General features: G+C 38.6%; 1 protein-coding gene across 3 annotated transcripts in view; it reads left to right on the top strand.

Moving 5' to 3' along the window:
• Positions 1-19,788, top strand: part of MDFIC (MyoD family inhibitor domain containing) — a 99,325-nt gene that overhangs the window by 14,289 nt on the left and 65,248 nt on the right. For all 3 annotated transcript variants that reach the window (XM_030857603.2, XM_030857602.2, XM_060304999.2), the window contains exon 3: positions 8,446-8,568. In XM_030857603.2, the coding sequence (XP_030713463.1) occupies positions 8,446-8,568 (123 nt within the window). The remainder of the gene's footprint in view (positions 1-8,445; positions 8,569-19,788) is intronic.

Below are 19,788 nucleotides of genomic sequence, written 5' to 3'. Positions count from 1 at the left end.
TGAGATAATAAATGTGCTTGACTACTGTTGGAAAAAATCCCTCGTCAATAGTTTGAATGATTGTCTTATAGAAGTAAGTTTAAGTTTATTATTTCTACCTACAGTGAGCAGAACTAGAACTAGTTAAAGATCACCTGTCGGTGTATTTATGCTCAAAATGAAGAACAACTTACTAGTGAATCAAACTGATGAAGAATAGAATATATTCCTTTATGGGATATCATTCCTTGGAATTTTGGAGAAAGGCTGAGTATTGCAGGGGGCTTTCTATCCTGGGAGGGATATGAAATTAGCTGAGCTGCAAGATCCTTTCCAACTCGGCATTTCATCATTCTATTTCCAATTGAATATCTGTTTCTGAGACTTACTCTGTAGTCTCATCAGTAAAATTGAGCTAACGTTTTCTTTATTGTATGGTTGATGGGTTCTGAAGATCAAATAAATATTATATATTAAAGTCCTTTGAAAATTGCTAATACTGTAATTATAACAATTCATTAATTCTTTCAACAAAAGGAAGCATTTTTTCTTTTCTTTTTTTCTTATTTAATAACTACATACCAGCTGAGTGGCTGTTATATATGGCACATATATTTTACATGTATTATTATCCAATTGACTTATTTTTAATACATTTAGATTTTTCTCTCTTTTTAATCACCATTCACTTATTTTATTCCCCAACTGCCTGAGATAAGTAAAACTCTCAAAGTTTTAAATTTAGATAACGCCAACTAGGTAAAATATTATACAATTTTAAATCAAATGGAAATTCTGTTTACCTGAATCTGTCTCATTATCCTTTAGCAAGAAAAATCAAGATTGGAGACAGATTGCTTCTCACCACCATGCCCTTCTTTAGAAAAATAGAAAAAAATAAAGAGTATTGATCCTGTAAGATAGACAGTCATTTCTGAGTAGGACATATTATAGTTAAATTGATCCTTTAGAACTATTACTTTTTTCCTTTGACTCTTTGGCATAATTCATGCTCATCATTTTCTTTGAAAATTAACTCAAATCCAGTGCGTTACAGAGGGTTTTCTAGGTTTTTCTCCACTTCATTCTAAACACCCTACAGTGTGTATATGAAGTTTTGGCTCTGTTGTTTAGACTTGCGCAGACTCAGATTTACAGATTTTTAGAGCCAAAACAGTTCTCTGCAACCATCCAGCTCAGTGCCTTCATTTCTGGATAAAGAGAATGAGACCCAGCCCCAGTTACAAAGCTGGTCAGTTTTTGAGCCAGAATTATGACCCAGGGCAGTTTTCATTCCCTTCTGTTTTGTAGTTGCTTGATTGTTTTGTGTGTATGTTTGGTCTCCCCAGCTAGAGGATTCGTTGTCAGGGACCAAGCTTTTTTCCCCTCATCCAAAGATTCTTCTGCATTGTCCCTATTCAGTGGAGGCACAAGAGAATGCTGGGAAGCTAGCCTTTTGGTAGCAGATGCCAGTGGTATATGACTATCCTTTGCTCTAGTGCTATTTTTAAGCTGTCTGCAATTTTTGTATTAATATTGAAAACATATTTCTTATATGTTTATCTATTAGTGGGACTGTTTAATGTTATATGTAATTCAGGTTTTGTATTCTCAGAGTTGTCCTGACACAGAGACAGAACTAAATACCTCTGTATTAATTACTGATTAGATAAAATCGTACTTTCTGATAACTTGGAATACTGTGACAAAGGGGATGAGAAGCAAGGTCTGTGTCTCAGTGTTCGATGGGTTCTTCTAAGTTTTCTGTAAGTTGTATAGTACAGAAGAGCTTACCTAGCACAGTGCCCCTCAAACCTGGCCATATATGATGATGACACCCCCCTCCCTGCATACCACCTGAATTGGGACCCCTGAGGTTGGGACTTGTGTATCTTTATGTTTAAAGTGCTCTGTGGTAGAGAACCATTGGCGTGGAAGAACAGCATCATTGAGATAAGGTCCCCTGTTAAGAGAAAGTTGCTAAGTTGGGAAGGAGTGCTTGTATATATATAGTTGGGGAAGAATGGATGTGTATATAGAAACCTAGTAGAAAGATACAGGTTGATTTTTTGCATCATTGAAATTACTTGATTGCTTTTGGGATATGTCTTTTGGGCCCACATAGCAGCTGAATTGCAACTACAAACCTTCATAAAGCCAGAAAGGAATTAACTAAATAAGGACTATGACTTCTGCTGCTGCAATTCAGAAGTGATAGACAGTCTACACTGATAACAGAAATCTGTTATTAGAAACTGCTATTTTGTCATCTTAATGAGTAGTGGCTAACCCAAACCTATTGAAGGTTGTAGTTAGATTGGTTCTGTGGCTGGACATCATGGGGCCCATTTTACAGTTATCTATCAATTAAATCTCACTCTCATTGCATTTATTCAATATTAGATATAACTGCACACCATTTATAAGGCTTCCATATTGGTATCCCATTAAATATTAAAGAGATGTTAATAAAATAAAAATAGATATGTTGGGAAATCACAGAACAGTCAAGTGGTCACAGAAGTGACCACTTATAAAAGTGGCGAATTAGCAAGCCAATTTAAACTTGGAGTTTTTTCTGAGCCTTGCTTTGGGCTGGGTTCTGTGGATTATAGCAAAAGCCTGAGACCAACTTTTTTTTTTTTTTTAATTTTATTTATTTTTTTGTACAGCAGGTTCTTATTAGTTATCCATTTTATACATTTAGTGTATATATGTCAATCCCAGTCTCCCAATTCATCCCACCACCACTTTCCCCCCGTGATGTCCATACGTTTGTTCTCTGCATCTGTGTTGCTATTTCTGCCCTGTAAACTGGTTCATCTGTACCATTTTTCTAGGTTCCACATATATGTGTTAATATACGACATGTGTTTTTCTCTTTCTGACTTACTTCACTCTGTATGACAGTCTCTAGATCCATCCACGTCTCTACAGATGACCCAATTTCATTCCTTTTTATGGCTGAGTAATATTCCATTGTATATATGTACCACATCTTCTTTATGCATTCATCTGTCGATGGGCATTTAGGTTGCTTCCATGACCTGACTATTGTAAATAGTGCTGCAATGAACATTGGGGTGCATGTGTCTTTTTGAATTATGGTTTTCTCTGGGTATATGCCCAGTAGTGGGATTGCTGGATCATATGGTAATTCTATTTTTTAGTTTTTTTAAGGAACCTCCATATTGTTCTCCATAGTGGCTGTATCAATTTACATTCCCACCAACAGTGCAAGAGGGTTCCCTTTTCTCCACACCCTCTCCAGCATTTGTTGTTTGTAGATTTTCTGATGATGCCCATTCTAACTGGTGTGAGGTGATACCTCATTGTAGTTTTGATTTGCATTTCTCTAATAGTTAGGGATGTTGAGTAGCTTTTCATGTGACTCTTCACCATCTGTATGTCTTCTTTGGAGAAATGCCTATTTAGGTCTTCTGCCCATTTTTGGATTGGGTTGTTTCTTTCTTTAATATTGAGCTGCATGAGCTGTTTATATATTTTGGAGATTAATCCTTTGTCCGTTGATTCGTTTGCAAATATTTTCTCCCATTCTGAGGGTTGTCTTTTTGTCTTGTTTGTAGTTTCCTTTGCTTTGCAAAAGCTTTTAAGCTTTATTAGGGCCCATTTGTTTATTTTTGTTTTTATTTCCATTACTCTAATAGGTGGATCAAAAAAGATCTTGCTGTGATTTATGTCAAAGAGTGTCCTTCCTATGTTTTCCTCTAAGAGTTTTATTGTGTCCAGTCTTACATTTAGGTCTTTAATCCATTTTGAGTTTATTTTTATTTATGGTGTCAGAGAGTGTTCTAATTTCATTCTTTTTTTTTTTTTTTAAAGATTTATTTTATTTATTTTTGGCTGAGTTGGGTCTTTGTTGCTGCATGCGGGCTTTCTCTAGTTGCAGCGAGCGGGGGGCTACTCTTCGTTGCTGAGCCAGGGCTTCTCATTGCGGTGGCTTCTCTTGCTGCGGAGCATGGGCTCTAGGCGCGTGGGCTTCAGTAGTTGTGGCTCACGGGCTCTAGAGCGCAGGCTCAGAAGTTGTGGTGCACGGGCTTAGTTGCTCCGTGGCATGTGGGATCTTCCCGGACAAGGGCTCGAACCCGTGTCCCCTGCATTGGCAGGCGGATTCTCAACCACTGCGCCACCAGGGAAGCCCTAATTTCATTCTTTTACATATAGCTGTCCAGGTTTCCCAGCACCACTTATTAAAGAGACTGTCTTTTCTCCTTTGTGTATCCTTGCCTCTGTTGTCATAGATTAGTTGACCATAGGTGCGTGGGTTTATCTCTGGGCTTTCTATCCTGTTCCATTGATCTATATTTCTGTTTTTGTGCCGGTACCATATTGTCTTGATTAGCTTTGTAGTATAGTCTGAAGTCAGGGAGTCTGATTCTTCCAGCTCCGTTTTTTCCCCTCAAGACTGCTTTGGTTATTCAGGGTCTTTTGTGTCTCCTTACAAATTTTAAGATTTTTTTTTCTAGTTCTGTGAAAAATGCCATTGGTAACTTGATAGGGATTGCATTGAACCTGTAGATTCCTTTGGGTAGTATAGGCATTTTCACAATATTGACTCTTCCAATCCAAGAACATGGTATATCTCTCCATCTGTTGGTATCATCTTTAATTTCTTTCATCAGTGTCTTATAGTTTTCTGCATACAGGTCTTTGTCTCCGTAGGTAGGTTTATTCCTAGGTGTTTTATTCTTTTTGTTGCAGTGGTAAATGGGAGTGTTTCCTTAGTTTCTCTTTCAGATTTTTCATCATTAGTGTATAGGAATGCAAGAGATTTCTGTGCATTAATTTTGTATCCTGCAACTTTAGCAAATTCATTGATTAGCTCTAGTAGTTTTCTGGTGGCATCTTTAGGATTCTCTATGTATAGTATCATGTCATCTGCAAGCAGTGACAATTTTACTACTTCTTTTCTGATTTGGATTCCTTTTATTTCTTTTTCTTCTCTGACTGCCATGGCTAGGACTTCCAAAACTATGTTGAATAATAGTGGTGAGAGTGGACATCCTTGTCTTTTTCCTGATCTTAAAGGAAATGGTTTCAGTTTTTCACCATTGAGAATGATGTTGCCTGTGGGTTTGTCATATTTGGCCATTATTATGTTGAGGTAGTTTCCCTCTATGCCCACTTTCTGGAGAGTTTTTATCATCAATGGGTGTTGAATATTGTCAAAAGCTTTTTCTGCATCTATTGAGATGGTCATATGGTTTTTCGTCTTCAATTTGTTAATATGGTGTATCACATTGATTGATTTGCATATATTGAAGAATCCTTGCATCCCTGGGATAAATTCCACTTGATCATGGTGTATGATCCTTTTAATGTGTTGTTGGATTCTGTTTGCTATTATTTTGTTGAGGATTTTTGCATCTATATTCATCAGTGATATTGGTCTGTACTTTACTTTTTTTGTAGTATCTTTGTCTGGTTTTGGTATCAGGGTGATGGTGGCCTCGTAGAATGAGTTTGGGAGTGTTCCTTCCTCTGCAGTTTTTTGGAAGAGGTTGAGAAGGATGGGTGTTAGCTCTTCTCTAAATGTTTGATAGAATTCACCTGTGAAGCCATCTGGTCTTGGACTTTTGTTTGTTGGAAGATTTTTAATCACAGTTTCAATTTCTTGTGATTGGTGAGACTAACTTTTGAGCCAAGACATTTAGTTTTCAAAGGAGGCAAAGTTGGATAGACTGATGATTGTGATTTTGTAGTTGTTACATATTTATAATTTCTTGAATATAATGAGACAGAGGATGATAAGTTTTCTTTTCTTTTTCAACTTGAGGACTCCTGGGATCATCTAATTCTAGAATTTCACAGATAAGGAAACTTCAAAAAAATGTGATAACTGTCTCTTAATAAGTATTCAGAACAGGAAGAACTTTATTTTCCTCTTAGTACTGGGTCACTACTAAGTTATGTGTGTACAGATCACATGGCATTTTCATTTAGTCAATGGAGAGTTGAGAGGGTCTGTGTTTTAGCACTTGAATATTGGACACGATTCAAATGTGAGTCAAGTGTGTCTAGAGGCTTTCTTCATACCTATTTTCTTTTAGTCAGCAATGCTTCATAATGCCCTGGTTTCATGAATTAATTTTAATGGAATTAAACTTGAACAGCTCAAAATTATATAATTAATTTCATTCAGCTACAATTAGAGTGACTAATTGAATCAAGCCTACTAGCATGACACCTGGCGGCAGTCAGCTACATGACAGTAGCAGCAAGTATGTAGGACTGCGGTGAGAGAGTTCCTGTGTACTAGTGAGTTGGTAGAAAAATCTTTTCTGTTGATCATCTCAGAAAGGCCTTGGGTTGACTGTAGCAGTGGAAAGATTTCTAGAGTTGTTTAAAAAAGTCAAGATTTTAATTGAAAGTAACACATCTCAGGAAGATTACATTTTCTCTAGGATAATGCTGAGTAAATGTTACATAAATCTAGAACATATTGGTTTAGCATGCTTCTAATTTATATTTTACTGCTATCTGAATATGGTTTTGCTTTCTAAAAATACTTAGCATTGAAGACCCTCTTTTTTTCAGAAATCTTAGCCTCTGGACTTATTCCTGAGTGTCCGTGCATTTTCATGTGTTGAAATGTGTTTTATTGCAGAACTTTTCAATTGTGAAATCCCCATGGTACATGAGAAATTTCTGCATATGCAGAAATTTTTCCTTCCACTGGAAACGTTACTACAGTTGACTAACAACTTCTGTTTGAATCTCTTTCCTTTCCTTGCTTCCATGGCTTGACATTATCTAGTTTTTCTTCCTTCTCTGACTCCTTTCTAATTGTACAGACCCCCCTTGATAGTCTTCTTTTAATATACTCACTCCTTTGGTGAGTGTATTCATTTGAATGGCTTCAGCAATCAGATTTAGGAAGATGACTGTTTCTCGCTATATGTTATTTGTGTCTTGCAGATTCAAATGTTCAACACTAAACTCATCCACTAGACTGTAAACTCCATGAAGGCCTGGGCTGTGTCACGTAACTGATTGTATCCCCACTGCATAGTACGATGCCCAGACATCTACCATGTACAAATATATATTTTAAAAATTGTTCTCCCGGTCTCTAGGTTTTTCCAGTCAACTCCAGACTAAGAGAACTCAGTCAGCTCCAATCCCATCTTCTCTGATAATCTGTGAATCCTCTAGTTATTTTCTCCCAATTACCTCCTTTCCCATTTTTTATCCAGTTGTCGAAACCCTCATCAACTTCTACCTGGACTGTGCTAAGTTTCCCTTTTAGTTTCCCTTACTCTGCCCTCCCTCTTAGATGCATCCATCTAAGGATGGATGTAAGGATGTAAGTACAGTAGAATCTCAAGGATCTCTATAGTAGTATAGTAGAATCTCAAGGATCAAGTAGAGTAGAATCAAGTATAGTAGAATCTCAAGGATCTCAAGGATGTAAGTATAGTAGAATCACCTAAGCCCCCTTCCCCCAAATTAAATTAGAATTTTAGGTCATGGGGCCCAGGAATCTTTTTTAAAAAGTCCCCTGAGTGAGTTAAAGTACAGTCAGGATAGAGAACCACTGGTGTGTACAAGTTCATTAATCTTTCTTATGTGTGGCTTTGATTAGACAATTCATAAAGATTCAGTGGCTACTATCACTTATTTATTTCACTTTGAAATAAGGTCCAGATTTTTCACCTTGGTATTCAGTTATCCATAGCATGTCCCTCTTCAAACTTTTACCATCTTATTTCCTAATATCCCTCTTTAAGTACTTCACAGTGCAGAAAGTTGGAACTTTTGCCCAGGTGTCTGCTTTTTGAGTTCACCCGTGCTGTTTTTCCACCTGGAATGGCCTTTCTCCCATCTCTACTTTGAGAATTCCTGCTGATCTTAAAGACCATCCAACATGCACCATATTCTATAGCACCTTTCTTGAGCTCTCAATACTGATGAGTTTCTTTTTCTTCCTTTGAACCTTTTTTTTAGTGCTCTAGACCTCTTATAATGTTAATTGTACCTTATGTTACAGCCTGCTTTTTGCCTGAGTTATGTTCCTAATAAGACATTACTTTTCCTTACTTCTTGGCTTCCCCCTTGAGAACCCATAAACCCACATATAAATCTCTCATCTTCTTTGATGCTTTCCCTGCCACCCCTTCCCTCTGCATGTATGGACTCACTTCCATCCTTGATGTAACCGTACCACATTTTTCTATTATGGCAGGTCATGTGCTGTTTCAACGACTTCTTTACAACAATCTTAACGTAATTTTTACAGTAAAATCTTCACTGCTAGTCATATAGTAGGTGCTCAATAAAGCTCTGCTATTGAGTCAATAACATATGCAACAGTTACTAGAGATACTGCTCCCATTTCTTTAAATTATGGCAGATTTAGAAGCATTTTTAAAAAATCTATAAAATGAAAAAATAGAGAAAAATATGTAACATTTAATGATAATTTATATATTTTTTTTTATTTAGAAAAATGTGATAAAGAAAATACTGAGAGAGATATAACTCAAGCCACTGATAGCTGCTTCACACATGGAGAGATGCAAGACCAGTCCATTTGGGGAAATTGTTCGGATGACAAACTCATCAGAAGTAAGTATTTTTGGAGAAAACTGGAGTGCTTTGGGGACTTGACTATGATAATATGCTCTCAGTTAATCGTCTGATATAATTCTGCTAGAAATCTGTAAATCACCAGAGTTCATCTGAAAGTGTTTTTCATGAGTCTTTTAAAATGCAGCGCTAAAAGTAGGGTATAAATAATACTATCTGTCAGCTTTCATCCCATCTTTAAAAAGGAAGAATTGACCTATACATTCTGGACTCCATCCTCAGAGAGACTTAAACAAAACTTAATACCTTCTTGAGCAGTGACTAAGTAGAAGTCAGACAGTTCGAGGTATAAACAGACTGTGAAACTAAAAAGATAAAGACGGAGGTAAAGGACGACGAGTAGTGCTTTGGTAATGCCGTGCGGTCCTTGTTCTTCTGGCCAAATGATTCCAACCTGTTTTTTACAGTTAACACTTTTATCACTACTTGGCTTCTTTTTATTCTCTTTCTCTTCTTAAAATTGCTCTGTAGAATATATAAGAAGCTTTGGTTTAGTTTTGTTTTACTCTGGGAATACACTGAAATGTCAGTATCTTTTGAGTGCTATTCAGAATGCCTGTCAATGTCAGGTTTTACTTGTTCTGGTCGCTAAATTCCCCCAGGTGGATTCAAGATGAATTTGCCATATAATGAACAATTTTCTGTAGTGAATGTGTAAGTAGAAAGAACACTACTATGCCACACCTGGAAGGGCATAGGAGTACTACATCTTTTGAAATTCTCATTCATGGTAACAGAATTATCGTGTCACTTCTCAGTTTTCCAGAGTAGACAGAGGAGAAGTTTTATTCTGGGAATCAAGCGTTGTTTTACTTTATTTTTTTAAATTTAATTCTTCACTTCAGACAACTTCATAATACAGACCCTTTTTCGTGTTACATATTACATTTACTTTGAATCTTGGAATATTGCCTTTCCTCTCTAGAATGCCCAGTATCTGTCCTTAACTGAAACCAAACAGAAAAAAAGCAGATAGAAGGAAAAAGCCAACTTTGTAGAAAACAAAAAATAACAATAGAAACAGTACTGAAGGAGACTTCAAGTTTTCAAACAAAAGTTCTAAAAGTGAGTGTGTTTTAGTTTAATTTTAGAACCATTTTGGTTTTTTACACCTTTCTATTTGGGAAGGGAATAGAAAGGAAATGAAACTCAGAAATTTGTGAGGAGCGAGATTTATATAGCTTTCTCCAAAGAATCAAATAAACATTATTTCAAGTAAACATTTATCGCTGAAACATATATTGGTTGTCTTCTATCTAAATATTGACTCTACTGTTGTGAAACTTAAGGTTTTGTGAGATACTGGCATATTTTATCTATGATTTTCCAAACAACCAGAGAGTTAGAGCGAGAAGGGGTCTTACAGACAATTTTAACTTCACCTTTTGGGAGACAAAATTGTTTGCTCATTTTTTTTTCCCACAGTCACAGAATTTTAAGTGTGTGTGTTTCATTTAATTGATTTATTTCCCTAATCTCCCTTCCCAGGGCCCACACTAGGAAAACGTGAGTAAGAACTCTTAGGACAAAACCCAAAACATAAGTACTGTTGTTTAAGGATGTGGCAAGTCATATTAACATGTTAAAATTTTTTTTGTGCTATTTGATGAAGCTCATTTTAGTTGCAGAATTCATACCGTTAAAGGGAATGGATTTAAAATGAACTCCTCTCTCTATTGTCTATACTGGTTACATGGACAATGATAAAAAGAAAATATTGTAAACTGCATGAAATTCTTTATTGAGATGACGATGCAGCCTGTATCACGGGGCAGTGGAGTATTTGGGAACAACTGTCTAGTTGCCTACTAGAAGGAATGCACTGAAGGAATGCAGAGAGAGAGCTTTATGGCCCCCTCTGAGAGGGCTGCTGGGAAAACTGACAGATGAATGGATATTGAAAGATAATGGCCAAAGACAGTATTGTTCTCTGGCCCAAAACATGTTGCCAAGAATTTCCAGATATTTGTGGGTGACTTTGGACTGTGAATTCTGATGACAGAGTTCAAAAACTACATTTTTGTTATTTTCCTGGTCATACTTTTCTAGACAAAGGCTACTCTGTTGGGTCTACAGAAAAGTTTGATATCTCGATTCGCTGGGATGGAGCATTTTATGTCATCTTTAAAACCGATTTAAGCCTGGATAGCATTTGCAAGTTTGATAATCTAATAGCTTCTGCTGTTCCAACTCCCAGATACTGAACTCTACAAACCTAGCCTGACTTTCCATCTTTGGCTTTCCCCGTTGAGTCGCTGGCCATCTCTGTGTCATTTAACATCTGTCTCTCTTAACCCTGCAGTTAGGGAGATGCTTCAGCATCTAGCCCATTTTGGGGGCCCAGTGAGTCTTTTGTAATAACAATAGGCCCTGGAAAGAAGGCGGTGGCTCAGAGCTGCATGGGGGAGGAGGGGAACATCTGTGGTGAGTCAGGACTGGGCTGGCTCCTGTGCCAGAGTCCTGTGTGGCTCCCTGAGCACCGTGGAAGAGGCGGACAGCTTGCTCTCATGGAATTGATTTTAGTTTCCCACTGTAGTGCGAGGTTGGCTGGATGGAGGCATCATGAGAAAAATGAGGCCGGCTAGGGTGTGGGAACATTTTCAAATGTGCAACCCACTCTTTTTCCAAGCTTCCATGGGACAGTTCAGCTGCATAAGCAAGAAGTGAAGGGGAGTGACTGTTTAATGAGCCTTTTTTCTTATCTATTCTTGAGAGTGGTGAGTGAGGGCTGGCCGCTAATGTCTCTGTTGTCCCAGATGCCTGCTGCCTTCTTTGTTAGATGTTTAAGGCATAATTTATAGGGGACTGTTAGCTGTCAGTGTGATGAGGCTGTTTTTACTTTTCTGAGAATAACCGGGCTCTGGAAAGTCAAGGGAGTGGCTGCTTTGGAAATTGTATTCTAATTAAAGGGTGTATTCTCAGACCTCATAAACGAGATCCAAGCTGAGAATAATTTCCAAATTATTCTGTGAACTTTAACCCTGACCTCAGTGGACCACCCACTTGTGGCTCAAAGTTGGTGCAGGCTCTACACAGGCCTTCCAGCTTCGTGTGCCTTCTCTGGTCCTTCTAGAAAACATCACAGGTGGCAGACCTGAGGTATTATGCTCTCAGGGCCTAGATTTCAAATTGGTTGCCCTTGAGTTGCTGACTTATTAGAATCCTTTCTGGAAGTTATAAATAAAGGAGAAGAAATCCATATGGAATCGAACATTTCAAATAAATAGGCCATACACAATCTGGTCAGGGAATGTGCACTGTGCTTCTCTTTCTTAGGAAATTTAAATGAAAAAGATGATTCCAACCACTTAAATTTGTTTTTAAAAAAATCTAAATCAAATCAGTAAAGAATTAAAAACATAAGGAGGTTTTGTGAGGAAATTTTATAATTGGAAAGGGTTTTTTTTACTGTATAAATTTTTATCCTTTATACAGTTTAAAAGTCATTCGTATTTGGAGAAAATATTTTGGTGTCTAATTTAATTTCTGGAATGGGGCTTACATTTTAGAATTTGTAAGGGTATCTTTCTATGGTTAAGACTGGCTTTTCCCCTCAGATTAGCATATATGGGACAGTATAGAATTTGGAGCTATGCCTTGCTTTACTAATCATTAGTCCTCTGACTTAGTGGAATAAATGTTGCAGTGAAGTGACTTCCTCAATTAATATTAATTTTTCTATTTAACCCATAATGTGCATAAACTGATAACAGGCAATAGGCAACATTTCATGTTTTAATTAGGCTAGAAAAGGAACAGAAGTAACATTTCATCTCAGTCTTTGGGGGGATTTCTAAGGTAGGAAGGAGTGTGTCTGTGTGTGTGTGTGTGTGTGTGTGTGTTACTGTGCTCATACTCATAGGCATGAGTAAATTTTCCTTTAATTTAGGTCAAATTCTACTATTCTAATTATTTCCTATGGAGAGAGAGCTTACATTTTTCTTTGTTCTTCTTTCTAAAATGCCTCAGGTCTCTCTCTCAGTTTTTTCTAGGTCTTTCTGAAAATTCTTACTACTTAACTTTATCCTTGGACATTGTTTTTTACATAAACGCCTCCTAATTCTAAATGTCATTACTTCACCCTAGAAATTTTCCTTAGCTTCTCTTCTGAAATAAATTTCCCATTAAATGAAACTATTTTGCTCAGCCAGTTCTCTCCTTTGTGATTTTGTAGAATTCCCATGATCTGAAGCAAAGTTAGAATGCTCTACTTAAATGGTAATCCCCATTCTATTTAACCCATTTATTCATTTTGAAGAGGTTTTAGCTCTCATAATAGTAAGCACTTAATTGGTAGTAGAACGCAAGCCCTTGTTCTCTAATTCACACTCACCTCTTCTTGATGGAGCTGGTGCCTCATGCTTTTTCACTCATGCTTCTACTTGAAACCCTCTTGGCGTCCTCTGAGTTTCCTCTCAACAGGCTCTGTTGTTAGGAGCTCTATCATTTCTTTTACTCGCCTTTGCCAACTTATTGCTGATCACCCCTCAATGAATACCATTTCATCACATTAGGGAATGCTTCCTCTGTCTAAAATACTGAAAGAGAGGCAGAGACTACTCAGGTGCACTATTTACATACTTAGAGCATTTCTCACTTTGACTATAGGGAGAGAACACTGAGAGGTCAGGATTTAAATGTTTTCAGCGGCTCTCATGTTTTAATGCTCATCTCAGTAAGTATCATTTGGTTTTCTTTAGAATTCACTTTATATAAAAGAGGCCATAAACAAGCACCCCACCCCCCCTCCCCCCAGGTAAGTACCACCCAGTAGGACTGGGAGATGTGGCTTTCCTGCTGTGTTTCTTAGGTAATCTGGTAGTCTTTCCCTGATATCAGTACTTCATGCTCATTCATTTGGGAGTAAGTCATGGTGACGTCTATCTTGCTTAGTGTCTAGTCCTCTATTTGTCTCTCAGAAAAATTCTCTTTTTTAATATGCTGACCAAGTGGTGATGTAGCTACAGTTCGGGTGCTTTACTTGTTGCTGTAGACAGGAATGAACCATCAATCAATGCAAAACCCAACTCATGGTTTGATTTTAGGGTTGGGTGGAAAATCAGTAGCCATTTCTGATGGTCACCCATATTTAACACATTGGTCGATGATAGCCATTAGGCTGTGTTCTAGAATGGAGCTCAAGTTCCCTGACACTTTTTCCTCGTGGTGCGTGCGTTACCCCCTGCTCATCTGGGTTCTGCCCAAAAAGCTGGGGAGAACAATTGTCCATGTTTTGTTTTCAGCATCTTAGATTCAGGGACCTGGAGACCAATGAAAGCTGACTGCCAGGGTTCAGACCTTGGATGCATTATTAGTACTGGTGTTGAGCAAGTTCCCTAAACTCTATGAGATCAAATTGCTCATTTTTAGAATGGAGGTACTAATTCTGTATACCTCATTGTGTTATTTTAAAGGTCATACAGGAAAACGCACTGTATGCCTAATTAGCACAGAGCTAAGTGGGTAAACACTCAAGTGAATTTACCAATTTTTATTATGATTATTCTTGGGCCCAAGTATCAGTTATAAGGCTTTTTTTTTTTTTTTCTCTCTCTCTGTGGTTCCAATGGGTTATACGCCCAGACATCCTGGGTACATCCTGGGTATATTTCAGGTCTTTCTGAGACCATTGATATTTACGTCCATAACAGTAGCCAGCATAGTGGCTGCTACGTGGTTTATGATTAATAAATGCTTGATTACTTAAGTGTATTGAATTAATGAGAGGAGGGCAGAGATTCCTGGTTCATTCATGTCAGGTTCCATATGGAACTTCCAAGTTCCATAGATACTCTAATGATGTGAAGCTATCAAGTCCTAAGTTTGACTGCTGTTCACTGATAAGGCTCTTCTGAAGTGTTTTCAGTGAACTGTGGCAGTGCTCTGGATAACGTTTACTGTCTGCCGAGGTGGGTAGGGATGACGCTTTATGTAGGGCCTTTTGTGGTCTCCTATTCCTTATTTTTCTTGCCTACCAACAAGAAAAACTTTTGAGACTACTTCAGTTCCCTTCCTTCCTTCTTTATCCTTCCTTCCCCTGCTTCTCCCTACCTCCCCACTCTCCTCCCTTCTCTCCCTCCTTTCTTCTTATATCTTTCGCTGCCTTTCTAAGTTAGTTTTTATGTTTTGTATTCTATAAAATACAATATTTTTATTATTGTTCTTATTATTCCTATTAATATTATCATTTAATCTATTACTTTACCTTTCATCTTTATCAAATACCATGACTCATTCAATTTCCAATCTATATCCTACTACACTTTCGTTAAAGATTTTCAGATATTCCTAAAATCTTTTGCTCTTTACTGGGGGAGATGAGATGGTATTGAAGTACAAGTGGTGGATGAGGGCTCAGTGAGGGAGCCAGATTTATTCCTTTCCCATTTGGGAGTTCTTTGAGCCTCAGGGAGGAGCTGAGGCCTGGGAACTAGCTTAGAGACCACCCTGAAAATGCTAACCACTGAAGAAATAAATAACCTTTAATGATCAAGACCATAAATACTGCGGTCTAGATAATTTTAGTTCTCAAACCTCAAACTTCCTGGATCTGAACACTGTGAATTTACTCATAGATTATTATTTGTAGAACATGTTACTATAATGAACTTTCAGGATTAGGAATCAAAATATAACTTTGAAAGCTGAATAAAAAATCAGTTACATTACGATGGAGTGCTAATAGTGTGCCGACACTGTGTTGTGTTGGATACAGTGATGAATAATACAGGTGCGGTCTCCACATTCAGAATTTACAGTCTGGTGGAAGAGACATACAGTTCATCTTGAAATGATAGTGTGTGTTTTGAATGCTGTGATGGGGAAGTGCAGGCAGCTGTGTGTTCACATTTCAGAAACACAAATACTCAGGTAGGGGAGAGTCCAAGAGGGCTTTCCAGAGGAAGTGGTGTCTGTTTTGACACCTGAAGGAGTTGGCCAACTCAAGCAGAGCAGGGGAGGGAGTGGAGCCAGAGTGTTCCAGGCCCAAAGAACAGTACACCCACAGGTCTAGAGGCAAGAGAGAACGTGGCCAGCTTGAGGAGAGCTGGAGAAGTTTTGTGTAAGCTGGGATGTAAGATGTGAGATGAGGGGTGGAAAGATGGAGGGAAAGAATCTGTTAATAAGCGTTGAGGGAAGATGGAAGGTATTGAAGGGAGAAGTGACTTCAATTTATATTTTAGTTTGGCTATATTTTAGGATGATTGCTTTTGCAATAGTTAGAAAATAAATAAGAATGGGAAGGACTGAAGGCATTAGGAGATCAACTGAGCCTGTTGTGTTAATCCAACTGAGAGAAGAAGGTGGCTTGGACTGGGGTAGTGGCAGGTGGGTTTGCAAGAAGTAGATGGATTCAGCTTTTTATAGGGTACAATCAATCAGTAAGACCTCTGGGGAAAGGGAATGTCAGGTGCTGGGAAGGAGGCCAAGGTTTTTAGTTTGGACAAATGATAGTTGTGATGAAAGGACAGTGGGGCGAAGGAGTTAAGGACATTGTCCAACTAGAGCTTGAAGTGATGGGCTGTGAATGGCAGATGGGTTGGGAAAGAAGTGAAGACAGGAAGGATCTTACAGATAAGAAAGAAAAACCAGTGATACTAATGAATCCCTAAAGAGTTCTCTTTTTTTTTAAGAAACTAAACAAAGAGGTATAGATGCAGTAGGTGAATGGGATAAGTGGAAAGAGAAGATGGATTATGAGAATGGGAAATAGGAATTTAAGACTTCTGAGGTGCAACAATCCCAGGTGAGGACGAGGACCGAAGTGTGGCCCTGAGGATGCGATGGAAATAGCTTTCCCTAAACCCAGAGTACTTGATTGGGAAGAGGTTTTGGAAGCTTCATAAAAATTGCCGTATTTGGGGGCTTCCCTGGTGGTGCAGTGGTTGAGAGTCCGCCTGCCGATGCAGGGGACACGGGTTCGTGCCCCGGTCCGGGAAGATCCCACATGCCGCGGAGCGGCTGGGCCCGTGAGCCATGGCCGCTGAGCCTGCGCGTCCGGAGCCTGTGCTCAGCAACGGGAGAGGCCGCAACAGTGAGAGGCCCGCGTACCGCAAAAAAACAAAAACAAAAACAAAAAATGGCCGTATTTGGCAGGTGGGGAAACAGAAATGCGGATGTTTCCTCCAAGCAACATGGCAAAGCTGGGGCTTCATCTACGTTTTTCTTGCATCTCAATCTCTTGAATTCCTCACCAAACCTTGGTGGCTAAGAAGAAGGCAGCCAGTTTCCATGGTTCTTGAGAACTTGTCTCTGGGTCTTTGCTGCTTTGTGCTAAGGTCAGTCACCTGCTGTAGATCAGAGAGATAGTAGTTTGATATCCTCTAAGCTGAGGACCCTGAAATGAGCAAAGAATAATACACATGATTTGAAGCTGCTGGTTTTCTTTACTGGAAGATTCTAAAGGATCTTCTCCAACTAGTCCAGTAGACATACAAAATTGGGACTTAAAAAACAGATTAATATCGATCAGTGTGTGCGTATCAAAGTATATGTGTGTATTTATTTTTTTCTTAATGGAAGATATCTCCTCACAATAGTTAGCTCTAGGGAGTAATGTGAAATTGAGTGAGGACATACTGGTGAAGAAGACTTCCATTTAATATTCTGTATGCTATCTTCTGCATTGTATTTTTCCCCCATGAGGTGAATTGTTTTGTTGTATTAAAAGCAATAATATTTGAAAAAGAAAATTCTCCCATATAGTGAAAATTGATCAGGGTGAGGGCCTAGCTTCCCAAAGCTGCATTAGAGCCCAGTTACCTGTAGGAAATGCTCAGGTCACAGGTAAGCCAGGAGATTCCGCTTCCTTCAGGTTCTGCAGAAGACAGGACCAGCTATATCATTTTGGAGGTGGAGAGCAGTGTAAGATGAGAATGCGGGGCCCCTTGTTGAAAACTTATGAATTTCACCGTGGCAACAGCAGAGCGTTAAACCAAGTTCACTGCTCCTTTTAAACTTGGGGCTCAAGTGGTCTTGCACGGGTCACATGCCTATGAAGCTGGGCCTGGCTGGAGCCTTGAGAGAGCAGGGATTTAGTTCTGGTAAGCAAAAAAGGTATACCTTGTACACATTTTATAATTTTTTTTTAGTATGTTCCTGAAATTCAAGAATGAAGGAGTTTTTCTGGGCTTGTCAAATCAGTTGCTATGCTGTTAGTCACAAGCATGAGTGACTTGTGACGTTAGCTACGTGAAACAGCTGCCAGGCGGCAAGCTCTCAAAGGGAGACAGTGGCTCCCAGCTCTTATCCAGCCACAGAAGGGGTGAGATCTGCTTCCAGCTTTACCTAGGCTCAGTACTGAGAGGGAGGGGCTGCATCGGATTGAGGCGCATTGGTGGAATTCCCTCTCCACTCCTTTCAGGAGTCCCATTGCCCTTCAGCTTAGCACAGCTGGGAGTCAATACTGTGACTTGTCCCGTGCTGCTTTCAAGGAGTCCTTCAGGACTTGGTGGTAAATCCGAGCTCCATCGTTCTCCACCGGAAGCTGGATTCTTCCCAAGTCCCTGGGTTCTGTAGCAAGAGACACAAAAGTCAGGGAAATCTCTTTTAAAACCCTCAGATGCTGGTTTAGAGGGTGAAATTGCATTAAGTGAACCAGAGAAGAGAGTGGGTGGAGAAATTTGTTCTGCTTTGGCATATTATATTTAATTAAATACATTTTCCATGGTTCTTGAGAACTTGGATTGGGAGATTTAAGATTCCCACAGTCTCGAATTGTCACAAATATTGATTCATGCTGGTGTGATCGTAATAAGACCGTACGTCTCATCTTTGGATGCTGCCCATACATTACTTGTCTTTATGAAAAAGATATTCACCTGTCTTCTATGTAGAGACCTGTCTTTGCTGGTTATCTTCTCCATATTCCTTCAACATTACCAAGGTGCTGTCCTAATCACAAAGGTGAGTGATAACGTAGGTTTCAGCGGTGACAACAACACGCCTAGTAAACAGTGTGATCGTGTGTAATTAACATTGTCTTACTAGTCCTCTGAGTTAGGCTTTTCTCATTGCACTTCTCCCATATCCAGTACACTTTTTAAAGTCTTACCAAATAGCTAAGAATATGAAAATTTACTGCTGGGAATGTAAAATTAAACCCATATTCTTACGTATTTAGGACTTCAATATTTTTCACTTTAGCCAATTTAAGAGGGTCGACTTTAGGTCTGGCTTTTTTTTGCAGGAAACAGAACAAAAGCCATTCGGTATTTTTTATTTAGATACGCATGACTTGCCTTTTAATTTTTTAAACAAAATATTCCTTTTTAATTAATTAAATTTCAAAGATTATACATATAATGTATATATAAATATACATATAAGTCTGTTTTTATAGAGGGTTGAATAATACTTTTGCCATGAAGTCCAAATCTGTTTGGACTAATTCAAGGCAGGGCGAACAATTAATTTCAGGCTACAAAATCTTCTCATCATTTCTACTTTAAATTTGATCCCAGTTGCCAATCTGGTACCTGGAAAGTTGATGTGAAGGGGTGTGGGTAGTACATTAATTTCCTGTTAACATTGCCAATGAAATGGCAGAACCATAGTCAGTCGTTGTGTGAACCGGTGTTGGGTGAAATATAGCTGTGACTCCTTATTCATGCCGTCAGCTCCACCTTCCAGCATAATCAATTTTATGCTTAACTAGTATCTTGTGTGTCCTCTAAGTCAAGGCTTCCCAGTGTTTGACTGACATAGAGCTTCTTTTAATTTCTTTGAAATCACATCAATTCTTGCCTCCTTTAACTCTAAAGAATTTATGTCTCTTTCACTTTAGCCACCTTACAAATATGGACACACCTTGGACCTTGCTATCAATGAGATCTGCTCTATTCTAAGATTTTGAAATCAGAAATTAACTTTCTCATATCTTCCTGCACTTTACCTTAATAATAATTATGCCTAATCTGCTAACTATGTTCTTTTCCCCCATAGTATCTCATCTCCTCCTTCACTTCACCTACCATTTTTTCATGGCCATCTGGGACCTGCAAATGATCCTTCATTATCCCCTAAATTTTACAACCTTATGCTGTATCTGCCAAGCTTACACTGAAACTAAGGTAGCCGACCATACCATCAGGCTTTTCACTTCACATCCCAAGGGCTGTGGATCATAGACCAAAAATGTTGTGTAGCAGACGGAGCAGCTCTGGTATAAATACGTGGTCTCTAATCTCAATCAAGGCATCT

This window comes from Globicephala melas, chromosome 9 (genome assembly GCF_963455315.2).
Source record: "Globicephala melas chromosome 9, mGloMel1.2, whole genome shotgun sequence".
Classification (NCBI taxonomy): Eukaryota; Metazoa; Chordata; class Mammalia; order Artiodactyla; family Delphinidae; genus Globicephala; species Globicephala melas.
The sequence above is the reverse complement of the archived record's forward strand: the minus strand, read 5'-3'. Positions and strand labels throughout refer to the sequence as shown.